This window comes from Syngnathoides biaculeatus, chromosome 3 (genome assembly GCF_019802595.1).
Source record: "Syngnathoides biaculeatus isolate LvHL_M chromosome 3, ASM1980259v1, whole genome shotgun sequence".
Lineage (NCBI taxonomy): Eukaryota > Metazoa > Chordata > Actinopteri > Syngnathiformes > Syngnathidae > Syngnathoides > Syngnathoides biaculeatus.
This window is the reverse complement of record NC_084642.1, coordinates 32,507,385-32,530,831: the sequence shown is the minus strand read 5'-3', so window position 1 is coordinate 32,530,831 and position 23,447 is coordinate 32,507,385. Positions and strand designations below refer to the sequence as shown.

The window sequence follows — 23,447 nt, the reverse complement described above, 5'->3', positions numbered from 1 at the left end:
AAATGTGAAATGACACAGAGGAAAAAAACTGATCTGATTGGCTTCATCGGTATTGAGCAATAATTAGCATTTTATGCAGATTGACTTTCTCATAAATTGCTGATCCTATCTTCTTCTTCTTCTTTTCCTTTCGGCTTGTCCCGTTAGGGGTCGTCACTCCGAGCGAGTACCTCAACATCTTCATTTCTGCTCCCTCCAGTTCTGCTTCCTGTTGTTTCTTCAGTGCCACCATCTCTAATCCGTACATCATGGCCGGCCTCACCACTATTTTGTAAACTTTGCCCTTCGTCCGAGCAGAGACTCTTCTGTCACATAACACACCAGACACCTTTCGCCAGCTGTTCCAACCTGCTTGGACGCGTTTATTCACTTCCTTACCACACTCACCATTGCTCTGGATTGTTGACCCCAAGTATTTGAACTTGTTCACCCTCGCTATCTCTTCTCCCTGTAGCCTCACTCTTCCACCTCCACCTTTCTCATTCACGCACATATATTCTGTTTTACTTCGGCTAATCTTCATTCCTCTCCTTTCCAGTGCATGTCTCCATCTTTCTAATTGTTCCTCTGCTTGCTCCCTGCTTTCACTGCATATCACAATATCATCTGCGAACATCATGGTCCAAGGGGATTCCAGTCTAAACTCATCTGTCAGCCTATCCATTACCACTGCAAACAGGAAGGGGCTCGGAGCTGATCCCTGATGCAGTCCCACCTCCACCTTAAATTCTTCTGTCACACCTAAGGCACACCTCACCATTGTTCTGCTGCCATCATACATGTCCTGTACGATTTTAACATACTTCTCTGCCACACAAGACTTACGCATGCAGTACCACAGTTCTTCTTTTGGTACTCTGTCATAGGCTTTCTCTAGATCCACAAAGACACAATGTAGCTCCTTCTGACCTTTTCTGTACTTTTCCACGAGCATCCTCAAGGCAAATAATGCATCTGTGGTACACTCTCTCGCTGATGCTCAGAACTACTTCATCTAGTTCCTTCCAGAATTTCTCTTTCAACTCTAGGTCACATCCTACCTGTGGTGCAAAGCCGCTAGTCACATTAAACATAACACCCTCAATTTCAAATTTTAGTCTCATCACTCGATCTGATACTCTTTTCACCTCCAAGACTTTCTTAGCCAGCTCTTACTTTAAAATAACCCCTACTCCATTTCTCTTCCCGTCTACTCCGTGGTTGAATCATTTAAACCCTGCTCCTAAACTTCTAGCCTTACTACCTTTCCACCTGCTCTCTTGGATGCACAGTATATCAACCTTTTTCCTAATCATTATGTCAAACAACTCCTGAGCTTTTCCTGTCATAGTCCCAACATTCAAAGTCCCTACACTCAGTTGTAGGCTCTGTGCATTCCTCTTTTTCTTCTGACGACGGATCCGGTTTCTTCCTCTTCTTTGTCTTCGACCCACAGTAGCTGAATTTCCACCGACGCCCTGCAGGTTAGCAGTGCCGGGGGCGGGCGTTGTTAACCCGGGCCACAACCGATCCGGTATGGGATTCTTTAGATGAACGCTCATATTTGTTTGGCACAGTTTTTACGCCGGATGCCCTTCCTGACGCAACCCTCTGCATTTATCCGGGCTTGGGACCGGCCTACAGATCGCACTGGTTTGTGCCCCATTGGGCTGCATTAAATTGCTGATCCAATGAGTCATGTAATTTAACCGCTCAGCAAGACATTTACTGTGATTCGCTGTCATGTATAGTATATTGGGATCCAAAAGCTACTTTATTTTTAGCCTTGTCGCGTGTCTTTCAATGAAGTTATGTAAATATACGACTGCTATAAAGTTATTTTTGTTCAAAACAAAAAACACATTACCCGTGAGGGACAGACAAATGTGTAATGCCTGCCTCAGACTACAAGAATAATTTGGTCTTTTGGGCTTGCACTGTGTCACACTACTATAACAAACTTGCATTCCGATACCACCGAATTCCTTCTTTTGTGATCACTGAGCTTTTATCTACTCTGGTCAAATGCGACTGAATTACTCTTTACCATGGCGACGACCTCGCACAACTTGTGATATTAGAAGTAGATGGGCAAAAACGTGTGGTGGTGGTCAGGAAATTACGTTCACTTAAAGATTACTTGAGGTATGTTCACATACTTTTAATACACTACTTCTCACAAGCAGGCAACAAAACAGCTAATGCCAGCACTGACAGTTGTACATCAACATCACGGTGTTATGCCGATATACAGTAAGTACTGTATGTACTCCTACCATCTAATAGAAGAGTATTTATTGATTCTAACTGTCACTATGCCCCACTGGAATAAATTGGGAACAAAAATGCATTGTTTCTTGTAAATGAATAATTTTTTCGAGTAGTTACTGGAAGTAAAATCTGATACTTTCTCCACAGCACACCTGAAGATCCCTCATGGCACATTAATGTGCTATGGCACACTGGTTGGGAATTACTGAACGAGAGAATACTTTTGAAAATACTCAGTATACAGTACTCAAGTATATGCACGAAATGAACAAGTCATTTAAATAGACATATTGCTCCTTCAGATTGGTTATTGTTTTTTTTTTTTTTTTTTAACTCAGTGATTGGCCACTCCTTCTGTCAAGCCTAGGAATCACACGGAAAACAAATGCACCACCTGGTATTTATTTATTTACTGTAATACTTCGTATAAAAGTATTTGTTTTCAATGGCAGGTTCAAGATGCCTCCTGTATGGAGAAACTAGTTACATGCATTGCTTTGGTGTGATTTTGGCCCATTCCTCGACACAAGCAGTCTTCAAATCTTGAAGTTTTCTTAGGCTTCTTTTACGGACTTTTAGTTTTAGTTCTTTCCATAGATTTTTGGTTGGATTCAAGTCAGGTGATTGGCTTGGCCATTCTAGTGGCATTTTTTTTTTCTTCTTTTAAACCAATTGAGTTTCCTTGGCAGTATTTTTTTGGTTTAGTATGTTGCTGAAATCCCCACCCGCATTTCATTTTTATAATTTTGATAGCAGCAGATTTTTCTCAAGAATGTCTCTGTACATTGGCCCCTTTATCCTTCAATAATGTGAAGTTTACCTGTACCGTGTGCTGAAAAGCAGCCCCCGCCCCCCACCATCATGTTCACATCTGTGAACTTCACTGTTGGTATGCTGTTTTTAGGGTGAGGTGCTGTGCCATTTCTCTTCCAAACAAGGTTTTCATTATGAAATTCAAAAAGTTAAATTTTGCTCTTATCTGACCAGACTCTCTCAATATTTAACTGGCTTGTCCAAATGTTCTTCAGCAAGGTTTAAACAAGCCTTGACGTGGATCTTTTTTTCCCCAGTGATTGGGTGTAACGTGGTGAACGTGCATACAGGCCATGGCGGCGAAGTGCATTACTCACTGTTTTCCTTGTGGCAACAGTACGTGCAAATTCCAGGTACCAGGTTGTGAAGCTTTTGAACTACCCTTCTGATTATTGTTTGGACCCCTCTTTCAGAAATCTTGCAAGGAGTACCTCATTGAGGCAACGACATTCTTGTATGATCGGCTTTCCACTTACTTTACATTTTATGGTCCCAAGTGGAACATTCCTAACTTTAAATACGGATCCGTAACCGTTGCTATAATTATGTTATGCAATAATCACTTTGCGATAGTCTTGAGATTTCTCTGTGGTTACTAATTGTGATTTCTTGACTGCCACCTTGGCAGTGACCACTGGTTGGTGGCCATTAATTAGGACAGAATCAATTGATATTCATGTACACTGACAAAGTGCGGGATTAGTTAGTTGGAACTCTCAATGCCATGAGGCACTATAGATTGCAATTGCAGTTTCTGTAATCTGTATTTTTTTTTTTTATACGGGAGCAGGTGATTGACCTATTGCCCAACACCAGCATCTGGTGTTCTGAGGGGGTCTCCCATCCAAGTACTAACCAATGTATAAGATACAGTACTTTTTATTGACAGTTCTTCAATATGCGTAACACGTACACAGGATTAAAATTATGATACTCATGGACCCATGATGTTCCAAATGGTATACTATAGTATATACAGTGTAACAAGTATTCATTGAATGTGCAAATAGCAAAGGTATGTCCATGTGTGCAGCATAGTAAAGGTCAGAGAACCAAGGATAATAAGACGTATAGGAATTAGATGACAAACCCCCAATGCTCTAAAAAAGGCTGCTGCAACCCTAAATCTGGCGTGTGTCCATCCGTGTGTAGGTTTGTCTGCATTTACATGTTTGTGGGGTGTCAAGAGTTCAGGTGGGCAGAGGACAGAAGAGGTAGAGGGGGAAGAGCAGGCAGAGAGTTCAGAATCCTGGGCCACGGTCTCCTGTCTGATTGCTGCAGATTGAAGAGGCTGTGTGGATGCGTGGCATCCCCTGCTTTGCAGAGCGCTTTGCAGATGAGGCAGGTGCTATAAATGTCCTTTAGGTAGGGAAGAGAGGTTCCAATGATTGTCTCAGTTCTCAGCTGCCTTCACGAAGCAATCGAAAGTCTTGCGGTGGGATGTGGTGCAGGCACAGTACCACACAGTGATGCAGTTGGTCAAGATGCTCTCTATAGTCCCTGTGTAGAATGAGCACATGATGTGGGTCAGGTCTCTGGCTCTTCTCATCTTGTGGAGGAAGTAGAGACACTGGTGAGCTTTCTTGGGTAGTGATATGAGGTGTTGCTTTACAGGAGAGGCCCTCGGTGATGTGCACTCCCAGCACTCTTGATGTTCAGGGGAGCATACTGAAAGTGTGCTCTCTTGAAGTCCACAACAATCTCCTTGTTTTTTTTTCTCCACATTTCTAGGAGAGATTGTTGTCCGTGCACCACCTTTCCAGGTGGCTCACCTCATTTCTCTATTTTATCTCGTCCCCATAACCCAGTGGTTCCCAAAGTGGGGTCCATGGACCCCCAGGGGGTGAAAAACGTCTTTCCAGACACGATGTCTGAGACAGAATAATCATGAAATGTTTTTCTGAAGAAAAGAACAAAACATTTTTTTTTCTTCTGTCTCGCTATGTCTCACATCCTATCAATCCTATTTTGCGCCCAGCCCAGATGAGTGATTCAGGCAGCGCCACGCCCCAGCTCAACTCATCGAACTCCGTCATTCAGAAGCCATCTGCCAAGAATTTGAGAACAAGTAAAACAGCACCTTTTGGTACGAGGGGTTGGAACTGTTCCCAAAACTTGCCAAATCAGCCGTGGAATACTATGTTTCCTTCATTACTACGTACACGTGTGAGGCGGGGTTTTCATCTATTAGATGTGAAGACGAAAAAACGAAATCGTCTGGAAGCTTATCATGATGTGAGAATTGCCCTTTCCATTGTTGAACCACGTTTCGATTTATTGTGCAAAAATAAAAAGCAAGAGCACGTAAGCCACTAAAATTGAGTATTTCTTTGTACCAGAATGGCATAGTTGTGTCCAGCACTACATTATTAGCGAAAGTTGAGGTTGTGGGTCTGGGAGCTTTTTCAACAACTCACTAGGGGTCCGGGCCCAGGTTGACTTTGGGAACCACTGCCATAGCCGATGAAATCCACCACAGTTGTGTTGTCTGCAAACTTTGTGAAGAGGTTAGAGCGGTAAGTCTGTATGCAGTCACAGGTCAGCAGGTTAAAGAGAAGACTGGTCTGGATGTTGTTGCTGCTGACCTATACTGTCTGCGGTCTCCCAGTCAGAAAGTCCTGCAGCCAGTTTTACGTCAAAGTGTTGCTCCCTAGCTGGTCCAATTTGTAGATTAGTAGTTGAGGGATGATTGTATTGAAGGCTAAGATGAATTCTTTGAACAACATTCTGACATATGAGTCCGGGACTGACCCTGTTTAGTTTCTGAGATCGGAAAGCATATGGGTATTGGGATATTAGGGGCTGGATTGATTTTTGATTATTGATAGATTTTAGAGGATGTGTTGGGTTTTGGCCATGCCTTTTTGCAGCTCCCTTTCTCCATGTGTTCAATACCTTTCCGTGTCATTTCATATTATTGGATACAATTGAATTTCTCATCATATTTGTTCTATTTTTCTGCATGGATTACTTTGGTTGTTCCCCACATCTGGTGAAATTTTCATGTCATTAGCACCTTTGAATATACATGCTATACAGTGAGAAAAATTGTTAAATACTTACAGTATATTAACTGCTGTATCTTTTTTGAGGTTACACTTGCTGTGTATGCATTTAAGCCTAACGGGGATTATTTTAGAAATATGGCACAAGTGGTTACAATCTGCCAGTGTGATGATCGGGACTGTCTCTCATAGAACAAGGGAACTATGCATTATGGACTGGTGATAGTAGGCCATTCTCTTGGTGCCGGCACTGCTGCTATACTCTCCTTCCTGCTAAGACCTCAGTATCCCACACTTCACTGCTACTCTTACTCCCCGCCTGGTGGCCTTCTTAGGTAAGATCTCAAATATCTACCACCCTGTTTAAATTGTACTGAAAGTAATAACACATGAGAGACTGTGATAGTCCGAATGAATGAATGAATATTTTTCCTGGTATATAACACCATCAGATTTTTTGTCAGATAAAACTAAGATTTCATCTTGTGAATGTGAAAGCTGTTTGTTTTTGGATTAGATTTCTTGTTTACATTTCCTTGAATACATTCAATTGAAACTTCTCCTCTTAGCTGTTAGTTTTTTCTTCTTAACAGTACCCACTGATTTTGCACTTGACAAATTAAAAAGCTGTTATTCTGTAGCACATTGAATTGAGTATAAAGAATGGTGGTGATAGAAATCAGTCTCCAACCAGTTTCTATTTATCTATTTCACAACCTGCATGATTTCCTCTTGTTTTCAACCAGTGAGGATGCAATGGAGTACTCCAAAGAGTTTGTCACCTCTGTAGTATTAGGAAAAGATCTGGTGCCAAGGTATTTCCTTTACTTGTAGATTGTAAATGCACTTGTTAAAATCATGAACTTATCTCTGAGACATCTGTTCCGTTTATCGTCTAGACTGGGCCTGTGTCAACTGGAGGGGTTCCGTCGCCATCTGCTAGAAGTCCTACAGAAAAGCAACAAGCCAAAGGTAGACATGTCCTTGTATGATCTCTACAAGACTTTAATTGTAACATTGATTTGAACACTATTTCAGATACTATATAAGGTTGAAAATTTCCTTCCTCAAACAAAATGCAGTATACTACAAAGACGAGTACAGTATTTGTTTTTATTGCCACAGTGGAGGATCATTGTGGGAGGCACCAAATGCATCCCCAAATCAGAGCTTCCACTTGAGGAGGATACTCCGTCTCAGCAAGCGGCACCCCCCAGCAGTCACCTGTGGCTCCACCCCAGTGACCTCAGCATCGCCCTCTCAGCCTCGACCCCCCTCTATCCTCCTGGCCGAATCATCCATGTGGTGCACAACCATCCTCCAGAGACCTGGTGAGAAGGCTGATTCCAGAGCTGCGCACTTCTTTGTGACAAAAATTTAGGCCACCCACTGGTTTTTCACTCCTTCCAAACTCGTGGTAAACCGCCTCTGCAAGTTGTGTACCAAAGAAATGATAGACAGCACGTGTGTTTGAGCTGGCAAGATGAGGTTTTTACTGGTACTTTGCCGTACACATCACTGCGTTGAGTTCTACATTTTGGCACACAGTTTTTTTTTTTTTCTGCTACTATGTAAATTTTCTAATTGAGTAATTTGTGTTTGAGTTGTTGACTTTGTATTTTTTCTCTCTCGTGGTTTCTTGCAGCTGTGGTCAGGAAGAGCCAACTTACTCAGCTCTTTGGGGGGACAACAAGGCCTTCAATGAGGTCATCATATCTCCTGCCATGCTTAATGAGCATATGCCTCACATGGTGATGGAGGGTCTCAACAAGGTCTGTTATCATTGTGTGAATGCTAATGGTTTTGTCCTCATTCACAAAGTGCTGGGATGTCATTGTTACAGTAATGAAATGTTATCTTTGAATAATATTTGAAAATGTAAAGAAAAAGACATTTTGACTGCAATTACTTATGGGGTGTTAACACTGTTTATAATTGTAATATACATAATGTCACATTACACCTTAAACTAAATATCACATGCTAATGTAAAGCCTAATTTGATTTGTAGTTTTTTTCCTCCATTTTCCATAGTTTGAGATATAATTTCTGTTTAAGTCAATCAGGAAAAAACAAATGATTATAAAATTGCATTTTATGATGAATCTTAATTGATAAATAAGGCATATCTTTTAATATTACAAAGGTTTTCTAATGTTAGAGATTGAATGTTTCTGCAGTCAACAATAATCAGAAATACTCAGAAGAAAACCTCACCATTCAGTGTTATGCCCCACAAGTGTACATTGATCTGAATTGAATGTGAATTATCCATTTTTAATCTTCATCTTTTTGCCATTTTATTTTATTCACACTGCTCAACTAGCATAGCATGAGAGCCCTTCCTTCTCTTCTGGTTGGTTCTATGATGTCCTGTGGTATTCTTTACAGTTTGTTCTGGTATGATGGTGTTGAAATGTGTGTTTGCATGAAAGAAATTACTTGACAGTTGTCCTTTCTTATAACTGCGGAGTTAAACTTGAGGTGACAGTTGGTGATGGTGCATATGTATGAAGACTTATACAACCATTGAAGTGTAGCATTATGTGATTGTGTGTGAAACCTCTGGTTTGTCCGCAGGTGCTGGAACCATGTTATCCTCTATCTGAGCAGGGGGCTCTGGAAGTGGAGGCGAATGTGGTCTATCAGCCTACCAGAAGCACCACTGTGCATATAACCTCAAATAGAGAATCTCACTCTAACAGTATTGCCCATGACACATCCTCCCTCATCAACAAAGACCTGTTTAGCAATGCCTCCCTTACAGAGACGGAACTGCTCTCTCTCCCTACTGTCTTTTCTTCTTTTGCAGATGCTGTTAATCCCTCTGACCCCCATTCAGCAACTCTTTCAGTTGCAGGCAATTTATGCATTCCACCACAAACCCAAACAGACCCACCTTACTCCATTCTTTGTGTGGATGAAGTTCCCACCCCTTCTGAAATCTTACCCAATAAGTCGCTAGAAAGGAAATGCTCCATCACAATGTGAATGTTACACAACTCCCTGCAACAAGAGGATGTCTGCAGTTGAGAGATACATGTTGGTCGGTGCTTTGCTTGGCCTTTTGTGTATTTGATGCTTTTATTGAGCATTAAGAATTTTCTTGCCTCTGGCAAGTCATTGAAACTGTCCGTGCATGTAAACGTACACAGAGCTGCACAAATTCATTTAGAAACGGTAATGATGTTACTGTAACCATTTTTTTCATGACACCTGCTCATACGATGAAATTTCTCTGTGAGAATGTTTCTTGCATTGAAGGGATCAAAATTCTTTTCTTGTGGACATCTTTAAAAGCCTTCACTGTCTCTTATCCACAGAAAGTAATGGCTGGAGGCAACAACAAGTCTAGGCAAGTTCCCCCAGAGGATGTCAAAAAACATTGCTGCATTCCAGGGAGTAAATGACTCCTAAATTGCAGTAAACGAAATTACTCTGTGCACTACCTTGTGTTATTGTTGGGCATATACTCAATATAAACCTATATTTGGATTTCTTTTTGAACCCTTTGTGATCCAAAACCCACATTAAGCATTTTCTTCCTTACCATCCCTCTGCACATTTGGTGAAGTCCCGTGAGATGGAACTCCCCCTCCTCTTCCCTCTAACACATTTTCTTTGTTTCACAAAGCTTCTATGGTGATTCCTTCAACATTGACTGAACCTTCGTTCTCAGATGCGATTTCTGTGATAGTTGTCTTTTGCTTTTTTTTCTCGTTTCTCCTTTCTTTCCAGAGAGCTGACAAAATGTGTGCATTTTCAAAATTAGAACTCCTAAAGACATTTGTAATTACAGTATTGTTTATGCTGCATCTGCTGGGCCTTTAAATTATTTGCTTTTTTCTGACTTGAACGAGCTGATGCCGTTTTTATTAGAGAAAAAAGGATATATTTCACCATACGTGTTTAATAATTATCATCATGTGCCTATAAATTATTGAAGCACATACTGTGTAGCTGAATGGATTGTAGATATTAGAAATGTCTCTCTGCATTAAGGTTTCATCTTGATTTTGTTTCCTTTCAGACTGCTACTGTGCCTGTTTATATTTCTGACTGTTGCGCCAAATATTTTAAGTTGTCCCTTGCAGCTGTCTTGCTTGGGCAAGCCATTGGCCACACCCAGCAATATAATTTTTTTTTTTTCAAACATGCTTCTTGACCGATAGTTTACTTCACTGAACATTTCAAATTCTATCATTTTGTTCCACTTTGCTTTAGTTTGTTGTCACATTTGGATGTCTACTCATTTGTTGTAGTAAAATGTGCATTTGCAATGTGTTATAACTCATTAAAGCTAACCACAAGTGTATGTGCAATTGTTACAATTTGTAACTAGTATATACGGTAATCATATAAGCCTTTTATTCCCTCAAATACTGTAGGACTGAATATTTTTCGGTGATTCATGACTCCACTGTGGGTGTTTGTCAGGTGGAGTAGGTGTAAGCTCACCTTTAGCTTGCACTTATATTTATCTCAAGTACTATCTACTATCACAAAAGATGTTTTAAAGTATCTGCAGTTAAATATAGACAGAATGTAGATACAAAGTACTTGGCCAACCATACAACATTGACCCTGCTTTGAATATTCATCCATCCATCCATTTTATACCGCTTTTACCCAAGGTTGGGTTGTGGGGGACGCCCAGACTTCCCTTTCCCATCCACTTCATCCAGCTCTTCCGGGGGGATCCCAAGGTGTTCCCTGGCCAGCCGAGAGACATAGTCTCTCCAGAATGTCCTGGGTCATCGCCAGGGTCTCCTTCCTGTGGGATGTGCCTAGAATATCTCACCAGGGAGATGTCCGGGAGGCATCGCATTCAGATGCCCCGGCCATCTCATCGTGTTCCTCTCATTGTGGAGGAGCAGCGGCTCTACTTCTCACCCTATCTCCAAGGGAGAGCCCAGACACCCCGTGGAGGAAATTCATTTTATCCGCTTGTATCCAGTATCTTGTTCTTTCAGTCATGACAAACAGATTTTGATCATAGGTGAGAGTAGGAAAGTAAATTGACTGGTGAATTGAGAGCTTCGCTTTTTGGCTTAGCCTCTCCTTCACCACAATGGACCAATACAATGTCCACATCAATGCAGATGGTACACCAATCTGTCTGTCATTCTCCCGTTCCATTCTTCCCTCACTCCTGAACAAGACCCCAAGATACTTGAACACCTCCACTAGTGGCAAGAGCTCATCCCCGACCTGTAAAGCGCATGCCACCCTACTCCAACTGAGGACCATAGTTTCATATTTGGGAGTGGTGTTTCTCATCCCAGCCACTTCACACTCTGCTCTGAACCGCTCCTTTGAGAGTTGGAGATGACGGCTTCATGAAGCCAACAGAACCATATCATCTGCAAATAGCAGAGATGCAATACTGAGGCCACCAAACCGGATCCCCTCCATGTTTCAGCTGCACCGAGAAAAAAATTTATTGAATTGGTGACAAACGCCAACCTTGGAGGAGTCCAACTCTCACTCGAAACGAGTTCCATATACTGCTGGCAATGCAGACCAAACTCTGACACTGGTCATACAGGGACAAAACAGCCTGTGTCAAGGGGTTCAGTACCTCAGTGTATTTCAACCAATGTGCTGCAACACACTTGGCTGTGGACTGCTCCAGTGAGCTTTTAGTATTCATTTATCCCATAATCTGTAAACCAACAGGGTGATTAAGAGTGTGTATGATATACTGTACGTTAATAATAGTCAAATTTCAGCTTTAAATGATATTTTTGTAGTCTTCCATAATGTGTATACTGTTTCATTCTCCCTTTACGATTTGTGTAGTTTATTTTGTGGCTCAAGCATCATTTCTGCCATTCTCCTCATCACATGTATACCTCTGTCTGTGACAGGTCCTTGAGAACTACAACAAAGGAAAAACAGCTTTGCTGTCTGCTGCAAAGATCATGGTGAGCCCAACAGAAGTGGACTTGAATCCTGACAGTGTGTTCATGGCTGCATCTGCAACAGCCCAGCAGCCAATGCCTATAGCCCACCACCGCAGGAACAGTAGTGTTCGGTCAGTATTGAGCACCATTCTGTTGTAGTCTAAAATATTCAGTGTCCCCCCTATAATCTGTCATCTATGACTGGCCAAAAAAATTAAAATATTCAAACCCTGAATGCATTTTAGACACAAAAAAAAAGTGGAAATATCACATAATTAATTACTATTTAGATCCTTTGCTGTGATGGGAGAAATTTAGATGATGAAGAGAACCCAAAAATTTGAATATCATAAATGTTTATTTCCATAATTCCATTCAAAAACTGGAACTTTCATAGATTTAAATTCAGGGCCCGCAATTGAAGCAATTTCAGGTATTGTTTAATTTTGCGTAATTTTCACTGATAGCTCATAAAACTCACAAAATCAGGAATTTAGAAAAATTGAATACTGTAAAGAAATCAGTGTTCAGTTTTTGTAGAAAGAAATTTGTTACGCACTTAAAAAAGCAGTTTGGCAACGCCTGCGCTAGACATTCCACGCCAAATCATGACTGACTGTAGATATTTCACACTGGACTCAAGCAGCTTCAGTTCTGTTCTTCACCAGTCTTCCTCCAAACCCTTGAATCTTGATTGCTGAATGAAAGGAACACTTTACTTTAATCTGAAAAGAGGGCCTTACACCACTAGCCAACAGTCCAGTCCTTCTTCACTTTGGCCAATTGAGATGCTTCTTACATTGGCTCAAGCTCAGCAGTGCACCCGAGGAACTCTACTTTTGTCACACATCCCCCAGATAGATCTGAATGTGGTGGTTTTTGAATGCTCCGACTCCCGCCTCATTCCACTTTTTCCTGGATCTCTTTTAAATAATTGAATCATTTCTATTTGATAATATGTTTAAGCCCACGGTCATCTCTTTTGCTGCTGCATCTTCTCCTGCCACAATTTGTCCTTCCATTAGACTTTCCATCGATAAGCTTGGACACAGCACTCTGTGGACACCCAACCTTCTTAGCTACAGTATGTATGAAGTTTTGTGTCTCATCCATCCCGTGGAGGGTATTAATGATGGTCTGGCTGGCTGTCAAGTCTACAGTCTTCCCTATATTAAACCAAACTGAAGCAATTTAATGACACCTGATGAAGCCTGAGATGGTACTTTGAGTTTAGTAGATGATTGATGACTGTGTGAAACTCATTTTAATACCTTTATGACCTGCAAAATTTGGGGTGGTTTTTCCATAGTACGTTATTCAAACTTTTTGAATTCCTAATTTTTGTGGATTTCTCAGACTTGGAAGACCAAATTATGTAAAATAAACAAATACTTGAAATTGTTTAAATAGTGGGCCCTCATTCTATGAAAGTTTAACTTTTTAAATGGAATTATGAAAATACATTTTCCTACTTTTCCATGATATTCACATTTTTTGGAAAGTGTCTGTATTAATGAAAATTGACTTTATTTGTATACTAATAGCTGGGTCTCCAGATGGGCTGGGCACACATTAAGTGTGAAATTAAACAACAACGTAACTCCATGTGCCCCACTATTAAATAGAAAATGAAACAAGCAAGTAAAATTCTGTTTTTTGCCTTTATATATTATAATGCGTCTGAGTGAGCCATTTTGCACTTCCTCCCCACTGTTACCAGACAGTGGTGCCAATTAACATAAAACCTTTGACCTGTGGAAGAAAGTCACTTCTCGCTTAAATGAAGTAATTTCTTGATCACCTTGGAGATGTTTGTACAACTTAATCATCGAACTGTTCGATGCCATTGACAGTACAGTAGTAGTATTGACAGTAAAAGACCTTAGCTGACAAGCAAGATGAGAGCAGAAATAGTGGCTACAAATATATCTTATTAAAAAAAGTACCCCTGTGTAGATATTTCAGTAAAACATGCATTTTTGAACAATGCTTTTACCATTTGGGTTTTGAAGTTTCCATATGCACTATAAAACTCATCAAACCAGTATTACGACTGCTACTAATTTCTATTCTTGTTTTCTCAAACATGAAATTCCTCTGTTTTGTTTGGTTAACAAAAAAGACAAAAAACATTGTTACGGTAAGAAAAGCATGCAATCACCACCTCTACAATGTGCACCATTCTCTCATGCGCGCATGCACACTGTCTGACCACAGTACAGTTACAGCATACGGTAGTATTCAGTTCTCTCCACGCCCCCTCTTGTTCAGTCCCTGTCCAAAGTCTGTGTTCCAATAGAGGTAGTTGATGTTACCTTTCCTGCTTTGGAAGCACCCACCTGGGATGCTGACCATCCACTCTCCTGTCAGTGTTTCTCTCTGGTGCCTAGTTAATTTTAAGTATGCAAAATATACCATATGGACAAAAGCATTGTGAAACATTTCCATTACACAAACAGGAAGTGAAAATGGAATTACCAAGTTTGTTTATTCCCTAGCAGCAGCAATAGCTTCCATTTTTCGGATTGTCCATCAAGAAAAGCATGGGTGAGGTCAGTGAGAGGACCAGGCTCATTATCTGTTCTAGTTGATCATGGTCCACATCAAAGTCACTAAAAGTGCCTTTGAAAGAGTCAATTTCTTAAATACAGTATCCTGTTTTGAAATTCATGGCCAATTGGGCTACTCCCACCCCTATTTGATCAAGAGGTACAGTATGTCCAATGACATTTGTCCATATTGTATACGTGTTCACACTAACCATTCCCCATTTTCCCCTAAAACCTTCTCTGGTGTAGTTGCTATTTTATTCCTGAGCTTGTCTTGTGAGTCCTGCTTCCCTGTCACTCCTATCCTTTCTCATCCTCTCCTCTAGTTCCTGTGCCCAGTCTGAAATATCTCTGGATGGCTTCTCTGAGTGTCCTCCTCCTCCAGTTCCCGTAGTATTGCGTGGAGCACGGGAGCGCCTGACTGTGGAGCTTAGGGACCGCAAAGCTCCTCTGGCTGTCATGGAAAGCCTGTCAGACGCTGAATCTCTCTACAGCCTGGATTCCAGGCGCTCCTCTGCTGCGCTTCGAGGTTCTCCAATGCTTAGTAGCCTCCCATTCCCTTTGGATGCCCCAATCCCTGAAGAGAACCCATCTCTCAGCTCTCGCACTGAACTATTGGCCGCGGACTGTCTCTGCCAGGGCACACCGGAACACCTGGGAGAGGTTGGGCCTTTCTTTACACCACTGGACCCTGCATCTAATCCAGAGTACTCCGTTCAGATGTCCCCTGCCACACCGCGCCACAGTGGACATTATTCCCCTCAGCCTTTTGACATGGAACCTAACGCCTACTCTAAAATTCCTCTTGATGGGGAACAGATGCCAGGCATCTACAGCCCAGTTAGCACTCCTGACGCTCCCTGCAGCCCACAAATTGGTTATCGAGTGATTGATGGAGATGAGGAAAAGTGGCAGTTGAGCATGGAGACTAGACGTGCAGCTTCCCCTCCGCCACCTCAGCTATCAAATGGAAACCCCAGCCGAACAGTGCTGGAATTTGCCCAGTACTTGGACTCACTATTTAGACTAGATGGCAGCAGCTCACCTCCAATGGATCTGTCTGATGGAGAGTCAGAATCAGGACGGGGTTCCCTTGGGCACATGGAGTGTTTGGGTGATGGACCGGACGACAAACAGCTTCTGGCCAGGGCAACGCTGGAGCCAAACCTAGTCCCCAAGCCCCCACGTACTTTTGCCGGATCTGCTGACCCCTCCTCTGGCATCTCCTTGTCACCTTCCTTCCCTCTTTCATCATCTGAGGAACTCAATGACCTTTCGCCCGGTGAGGGAGCCCCACCTGCCATTGACCTGCTACGAACATCAATCCCTATTCACTGTCCTGAGGGGAACACTCTGTCCTCTATTGTGTAATCCACTCTGATGAGCTTTTTGCTGCAAATGAAGTGGTGCACTCATCCCAGATTATTTGGAAAAAATGAGGGGAAAAAAAAAACATATCACAGTATGTGCATGTGATTGAATGTCGTCACTCATCAGAAACTGAAGGACGGATCTCGACTCACCAACACACAAATAATTTCCATTCTTCAGGTGTCCTCCTCCACTTGAGTGATGTTTATAGCATTTTCACACTATTGCAATTATATATATATATACATTAAAAAAAATACCTCTCTGCATGCCAGGGGGCTGTGCTGCTTATGGGTGGAAATGAACAACTGTAGCTTCACAAATGCCGTTCCAAGGCAATGTTATGAGACATTTTCAGCATCTATTCATGCCCTGACTTCACTCTACGAAAGAGGCGTTAACTTAGCAGGGATTCAAAAGCTAACACTGTAGAAGAGGCTAGTTGGCATAGGCACATCATCTCGGGTTAATGTACCCTACAAGTTCCTGCACCCTCAGCAGCATATTTTCTTCCTGATTTTTATTTTTCATTGTTCAGTCAGGAATGTGAAGATGGACAGCTGGTAGAAGCGTGAAGACGTGACACAAAGTTCCTCACGTCTAAATAGGGTTGGTGTCAAGAAAAAGATTGCATATGTGGTTAAAGTCATGTCTTAAACATCTAGTGATTGTGACAAAGTTATACAGATGCCTATGGGTGTTTTGAGCATTTTAGTTACTCTTTATAGTGCATGATAGTTGTTGTTTTTTTTTTTTTTTTTCTTTTGAAGAGATTTTGTCACTAAGCCACTTAGATTGACAATTGGGAACTCGTGTGCACATCGTTTGCATAGTCGCCTCATTGCCAAATAATTTAATACAGTGTTGTTGCCAAATGTATTTCTCTGGTGTACTTTTATGTTTATTGCTTTATTTGAACACAAGTTGCTATGTTTTATATATTCTCCGCCCAGTCATTCCCATATTGACTGTTAGACACCGCAGGAAAGGCACCACCTGACTGCCATGGCTTTTCCTCTTACCACTGCATATTTTTGTCAACCTCTAGGCTGCAATAACCATTTAGCGCATTGTTTTGTTTCCAAGTAACTGTACACTTCTCATGGAGAGGTTCTTCGGAGTGGGGCTACTTTCACAAATGCTGCCATCATTTCAAATCTTTTTTTTTCCTTACTTTTATTAAAACAGCAGTGTAATGCAAATGCAGGATTCCAAAAATAACCATAAGTTACTTCTTCTGATTGTCCCAGGATACATTTTCTCTTGTTCTCAAGGTGCTCTCAGACATGATGGACATCAGGTGTTTGCTTCCCTTTAATCTAGTTCACCTCGCTCTTCCTTGAGGTTGGACTGCATCGGTAAATGAACTGGTGTCAATTCTACACGTGGTATACAATCTTCCATATGACCAAGGGTGTAAAAGGTGGTTTAGTACTTGGATTATTCATTATGATTAATGGTTTCACTTTCATCACTGTATTTGATGGTCAGGTTATCTTTATTGCTCTTGGAAATGGATTGGTGTTTTTTTTAATCTTACTTTTTTCTCCCCTCTTTTTTTTTTTTTTTTAAAGAATTTCGCAGAAGTTGTCCACTTATGTTTTTTTTCTGTCAAAGGGGAAAAGTATTTAACATTTGGCCATGGCAGATTTTATGGACGTTCTATAGTGGTGGGACACTTTCCAGAATGACCTTTGGTGGAATGCCGAGCTTGGAGTCACCAATGTGATCATCTCTGTTTCTGTTTGGAGCAAGATTTGTTACTCACAGCACATCTCACCTCTTGCCAGTTTATCGTCTGTCACCATACAGATCATCTTGCCATTCCCACTTCTCTCTCTCGCAATTACTCTCGGGTTATAAACCCATTAAATAGTTAAGCTTCTTACCAGTCAAAGCACTGTTTGGCCATAATTTGTACAGAACCATCTTTTATGTATTATTTATGCAAATGTCTAAAAGAATATTTAATTCAAATAGTCGTGGAGAGCAACTGTATGACAAAAAGCTATATATTTAAAATATCATTATTGACATAGTATAACAAATATTTAATCTGAAAATTATTTATTGAAACTATTGGAAAATTTTAAAAATTGTTCTATAATGAAAGAGGAATATTTGCATACAGGTCATCTCCACGTTTACCTGCTTTGCTTCCTTCATCTCCTTCCCCAAATGGGAATGTATGAGTTCCCTCCTCTTACTGAACTTGTCTGTTATAGAATAAACTTTAAAAAAAAAAAGTTGTAATTGTCAAATTATTTTAAATTATGCAAAATATTTTTTCCTGTTTCTACGATGTCAAGTGGTGGTTTACTCCAGTGATTTCCAAGCTTTATATAGCCAAGGTACATATTTTACAATTGAAAAATCCCACGGCACACCAACAAAAGTAAATGTCACCAAAAATGGATAGATTAATTACAGTATGTACTTCCTGCCATCTAATAGAAGATTTTTTTTTGTTCTGTCTGTCATTGTGCCTCACTGGCATAAATGGATGAATAAAGATACATTATTTCTTGGAATAAATGTTGTTTTTTTTTTTTTTAGCAATTACATAAAATTGAATAACTTCCCACGGCAGACCTGAAGAGCACTCACGGCATACCAATGTACCCCGGCACACTGGGAATCACTGGTTTACTCAACTATAAAGGTCAAGTCAACTGATGTAAGCAGACTGACTAATTTAACACATATTTTGAGTTCAAACACCCAGCATGGTCTGACACTGTGTACTTCAGCAGAAGCACAGAAATAAAAAGATGAGTTGTGGTAGAAGTATATTACCAATTTAACTTCAGATGGGGGGGGGGGGGGTGAGTGACTGAAACGTTCTTGCCTTTACAATTATTTCCCGAGTTTGATACCTGGGAACAGCAAATTTTGGTTCAAGTTATTCATGATATTTTTTTAAGAAAATACAAAATAAGACAACAAATGCAGGGAGTAAAAATATGAAACGTAAAAAAAATAAATGGGCCATGAGTCAAGAAGTCTACTACAATAGTGAGGTGCTTGTACAGTGCTCCTGCTTCCTTCCTTTCATTGGGAATTTTGTGCATTCACTATGAAACAGTGTGAGATGGATTTTTTAAAAGAAAGTATTCTGTGACTTCTGACTCCAGCAACCCCATGAAACTCAGATTAGATTTATTCGGTTTCTTGGTTTGATACAGTAAAATAATATCCAATAGTTAAGAGCTGTATTTTGAAGCCCACGGCTCAGGAAATAAAACGCAAGTTAATCATTGCTTGGTAATAAAATCCAAGTATTAGTATTAATCCTCCATAAATTGAATGGACAGGAGAGTCCAGTATTTCCAGGAGATACAGCTAGAGTACTGTGCAAAATGTGTGCGTTTTTTGTTCCAGCCACGAGAAGGAGAAAGCGTATGATTCACAATGTTTGACACAGAAGGAAGAGGTGAAACGCTTGCCACTATTACTTCCGGGTGGTATCGCTTGTGTTTTGCTAAATTTGTCTGCTAGCATGAATTAACACTGGAGTGTCGAAGTTGGATCTGGTGAACATTTTGGTAAGAGAAACACATCACGTTATTATCGACACCACACGGGACAATAATAATTTTAGATTGCTGATTGATTCACGTTTCTTTTAGATGACATTACAGCAAATGTAGCTACCTGTGTTTGCTAGGTTAGCTTTACGATTCATGATGAACGTCTCTTCCTTAATCAAGGTGGGCGACTTCGTGACATCTTTCTCGCTATATGAATGTATGACTACGCACTCTTGTGTAAAAGGATTTGCAGCATAAAAGCAGAGTCGTTCATTTCAGAAGTGGATGAACTTCGATAAAGAAGTCCAGTAATCATCCTCTTACAGTCAAGTGCTTCTCTCCATAATGAACTGAATAAGCGAGCTTGTAAAAAAATAAAAACACTCCACCTTTAATATAAAAGGCGTGAGCAAAATGATGAAATGAATTATTTATCCTACTCCGAAAAAGCTTAAAATATGCTTTCCAATGACTCTAGGATCAATGTTAAAGGGCTACTGTCATGAAATGGATGATTTTTAGGATGTTATTAATGAAAAAACGTCAGCCAATATGGGCCCATGCCTTTTTTCACCACAAAATATGATTTTGGCGTATACAGCTTTTTGTAATTCTCGCCATGAAAATCCTCTGAGGGATTTGTTTTCGAGAAGAAGCAGGAAGTGACGCAAAGGACAGCGGCGCCCCCAAGTGGACTTAGTTTGTTTCCATTAGTTTTACCTCCGGGAAGGTAGCTCGTTGTTCCTTCGTGTTAGCCAAAATGCCGGCTCATTGCATTGCTGGACATTGCTTGAACACTCGGGAGAATGGATTTAGCCTTCATAAGTTTGCAAGAGACCCGGTTCGTTGTGAAAAATGTATTGCACTGGTGCAGAGGATGAGAGCTTTGTGGGTTCCAGATAACAGGAAGGTGTGTATACAGCTACTAAAAAAAAATAATAGTTTGGGGCGGACTACGTAATTGGTCTCTCATAACGGAACAAAAGATCCGCGTACGAAATATGTTGATGTGCGCGTCGGACGGCGTCGGGCTCCTGCGTGAACGGCGGCGAATCTAACGAACCCAGCCTCACTCGGCCGCGTGCGAGCAGTAATACGCCCCGGCTCGACGGTGTTCATCAAGTACTGTGGCGGCTATTAACATCCCCCTAAAAGCAGCACCGCTTGGCTCCATTATATGGCACCATAGCGGCAGAAATCAGCCACACCAGCTGAGGCGCTGCGTTCGGTGGTCACGGCTTTTGCGAAGGCTGCGCGTCGAGCTTTGCGGACGGGGGCAGCTCTCAAGAACCCAGCCAAGAATGCCTCACTCAGCCGCGTGCGCACAGTAAAACGCCCCGGGTTGACTGTGTTGTTGATCGCGTACTGCAGCGTCTATGAACAACCCCCTAAAGCAGCACTGCTCCGCTCCCTCATAAGCCACACCGGCCGGCTGCGATGGCTCATCTCCGCTGTGGAAGTGGATCGGCCATCATCTGAATATGCCTCAAAACAATAGTGTAATAGTAATAGTGTAATACCAACTTCACTCGGTTGTGTGGTGTTCTCCTTTTCAAAAATAGCTTCAGAGGGGGCGCGTTTGTCTCCCATAGTTAGGGTGCACCGCGTGTTTTCATTGGCGAATGTCCGGGTGACGTCACGGACGGAGGATGCAGCCAATATGGTGACCACTTGGATATCGCAGAATGACACTTCTGCAACTTTGAGCATGGATGACACGCTCTCTGCTCACATTTATTTTTTCGTATAGACATTGAAGTGAATCATGTTATATGTATTTTTCATTACAATGTCTATTTTAGAATGTTTATAGGGATGACACTTGGGCTTTAAGAACTAACAAAGTTATTAAACTTTGAAGTATGGAAATTATGCATAAATAATGTCTTTTGTTTTCCATTAGAAACAATGGGAAATCTGTGACCTAGATGTTTTTACTGAATAAAATGCCCATCACTTTCTTAATTCTGTAGATATTTCTATGAAACCTTCAATAATGACCATTGGCCTTTCACCATCTTATTCCAATACGATATTCCATCATTAAAATAACACTGGTAAAACCTTAATTAGCCTAGTAAGGAAGATGGCCAAGATGGTGTAGTAACCTAAGTTAAGACAATGTCAACTCAAATCAAGGAAATTAACAACAACCTGGCCCTTGGAAATGTTCAAGTGAATATGTTGAATGAAGGCTGACTAAAGTTTCACTGTCCAACCCCTATTTCTGGAATTTTGGTCACCAGTCAGTCGCAGGGCAGATATCAACAACATCACTGAGCGGGAATCAAGCCCACGCTGCCTGCACCAAAGTTAGGCATATGTACCACTACACCAGGGGTCGAGAACCTTTTCGACTGAGAGAGCCATAAATGCTAAATATTTTTAAAATGTAATTTCAGAAGAGCTATTAAGTATTTTAAAAACTAAGTACAAGTGTATTTGGGCATTTATGTAAGACCTACACTCTTGGACTACAACAGGACTCTGAATTATTTTGAATAACATTGTTAAGCTCTTGCTAACCAATGATGACAAAAGTACTTCTTACCATTAATGCGACTTCTGGTGCTGTATGTTTTTGCTGATGGTTTCGTAGTCTGTTCCACGTGCCGTTAGCTTCAGCTTCATACAGGTGTTGAGACTTCCATCCGTTAATCGTGAACGTACTTCAGTTTGATTTGCCATCATGATGGTACGATGGTGAACAGTTCTTGCCGACAAAGAAATATCTTTTATTCGTTTGATTATCTCGGCTTTATGCGAAGTTGTCAAAATGTTTCTTGGCAACAAGTACAAATGGTTTGGCATACTCCCCATCTATGAATTTTGACACACAGCAGAATGCTCTCTCTCTCCACAAAGCCTGTCCATTTTTGTTGAAAACTTCAGTACTCGTCTTTTTTTCTTTGAGCAACCTTTGTCAAAAGCGTTTCTATAATTAGTTGTTCCGACACGATCGACGTTCGGCCCTTCTTCACCTGCACACATCGACTGCCACACCGAACTATGGCAACCCCACTAGAACAAACTGTCTCTGCGTCATTTGCTCAGCCTGCACGACAGAAATCACATGTACAGTATGTCGTTATGATGGGCTCTGCGAGCCATATGCAACCACCAAAAGAGTCAGGTATGGCTCGCTCCTGCACTACACCATCAGTGACCTGCTCAATTTTCACACTGGCTCTTACCTTGTTCCAAATTGGCTGTCATCAATGTCCAGCCGTAGCCAAACGTTTTGAGAGTGACACATATATTTTCACAAAATCTACTGCCTCTTTTTTTATGATGGCAATTACAATATACTCCAGAATGTTATGAAAAGTTATTAGATGGACTGAAATAAATTACAAGTCCCTATTTGCCATGAAAATGGACTTCATCCCCACACCCTCAAGATTGCCACTGCAGTTCAGCTGTGACATAGAAGGATCATCTGACATCATTTCAGTGATTCTCGTGAACACAGGTGAGACTGTTGATGAGGACGAGATCACTTTGTCATGCGTGAGATGAGTTAGAATAACATCTTTAAAAGGAGGTTGATGATTGAAATCATTTTTGGTCCTCTCTTCAGATGTGATTTTTCCATTTATAGGCGGAATTCCATCTTTTTAAATTGCATGGATAAAAAATTTTCCCATCCGACTTTTGCAAGCGGCGCGTCTGTTGATTGAATGAATGAAAACAAATGACATGAAATCAATGAAAACGCTTGTTGTATACAATTCAGTTTATGGGGCCATTTGCAGTCACTGTGATTTGACGGGTGTGCCCGCACGCCATTGCACTTGCAAATATGCACAGTCGAGCACAAAATATTGGAGGCAACATAACATTAACCTTAAAACTGTTTGGGAGCATCATTCAGCTTTCAACGTGCATTGCTAAAGGTATTCTGCAAGCCACAGTTCAGTTTTACACCAAGAGAAACAGACAGGGATATCATTTTGGGCTAAAAGAAATAAATGAAACAAAGTTGGAACAGATCTTTCAAAGTTATACTTAATAGTTGGCTTG

At 41.1% G+C, this 23,447-nt stretch overlaps 2 protein-coding genes across 5 annotated transcripts in view; both read left to right on the top strand.

Moving 5' to 3' along the window:
• dagla (diacylglycerol lipase, alpha) overlaps positions 1–18,354 on the top strand; it is a 62,287-nt gene extending 43,933 nt beyond the window's left edge. For 2 of the 3 annotated variants that reach the window (XM_061815441.1, XM_061815442.1), the window contains 8 exons: positions 6,261–6,403; positions 6,815–6,883; positions 6,968–7,040; positions 7,194–7,399; positions 7,714–7,840; positions 11,939–12,105; positions 14,097–14,114; positions 14,850–18,354. In XM_061815441.1, the coding sequence (XP_061671425.1) occupies positions 6,261–6,403; positions 6,815–6,883; positions 6,968–7,040; positions 7,194–7,399; positions 7,714–7,840; positions 11,939–12,105; positions 14,097–14,114; positions 14,850–15,894 (1,848 nt within the window). In that variant the 3' untranslated portion in view covers positions 15,895–18,354. The remainder of the gene's footprint in view (positions 1–6,260; positions 6,404–6,814; positions 6,884–6,967; positions 7,041–7,193; positions 7,400–7,713; positions 7,841–11,938; positions 12,106–14,096; positions 14,115–14,849) is intronic. The other variant, XM_061815443.1, reaches the window with a different exon arrangement.
• A 926-nt stretch (positions 18,355–19,280) lies between these two features.
• Positions 19,281–23,447, top strand: part of ext2 (exostosin glycosyltransferase 2) — a 43,073-nt gene continuing 38,906 nt past the window's right edge. For both annotated transcript variants that reach the window (XM_061815438.1, XM_061815439.1), the window contains exon 1: positions 19,281–19,439. The gene's annotated coding sequence lies outside the window, so the exon portion shown is untranslated. The remainder of the gene's footprint in view (positions 19,440–23,447) is intronic.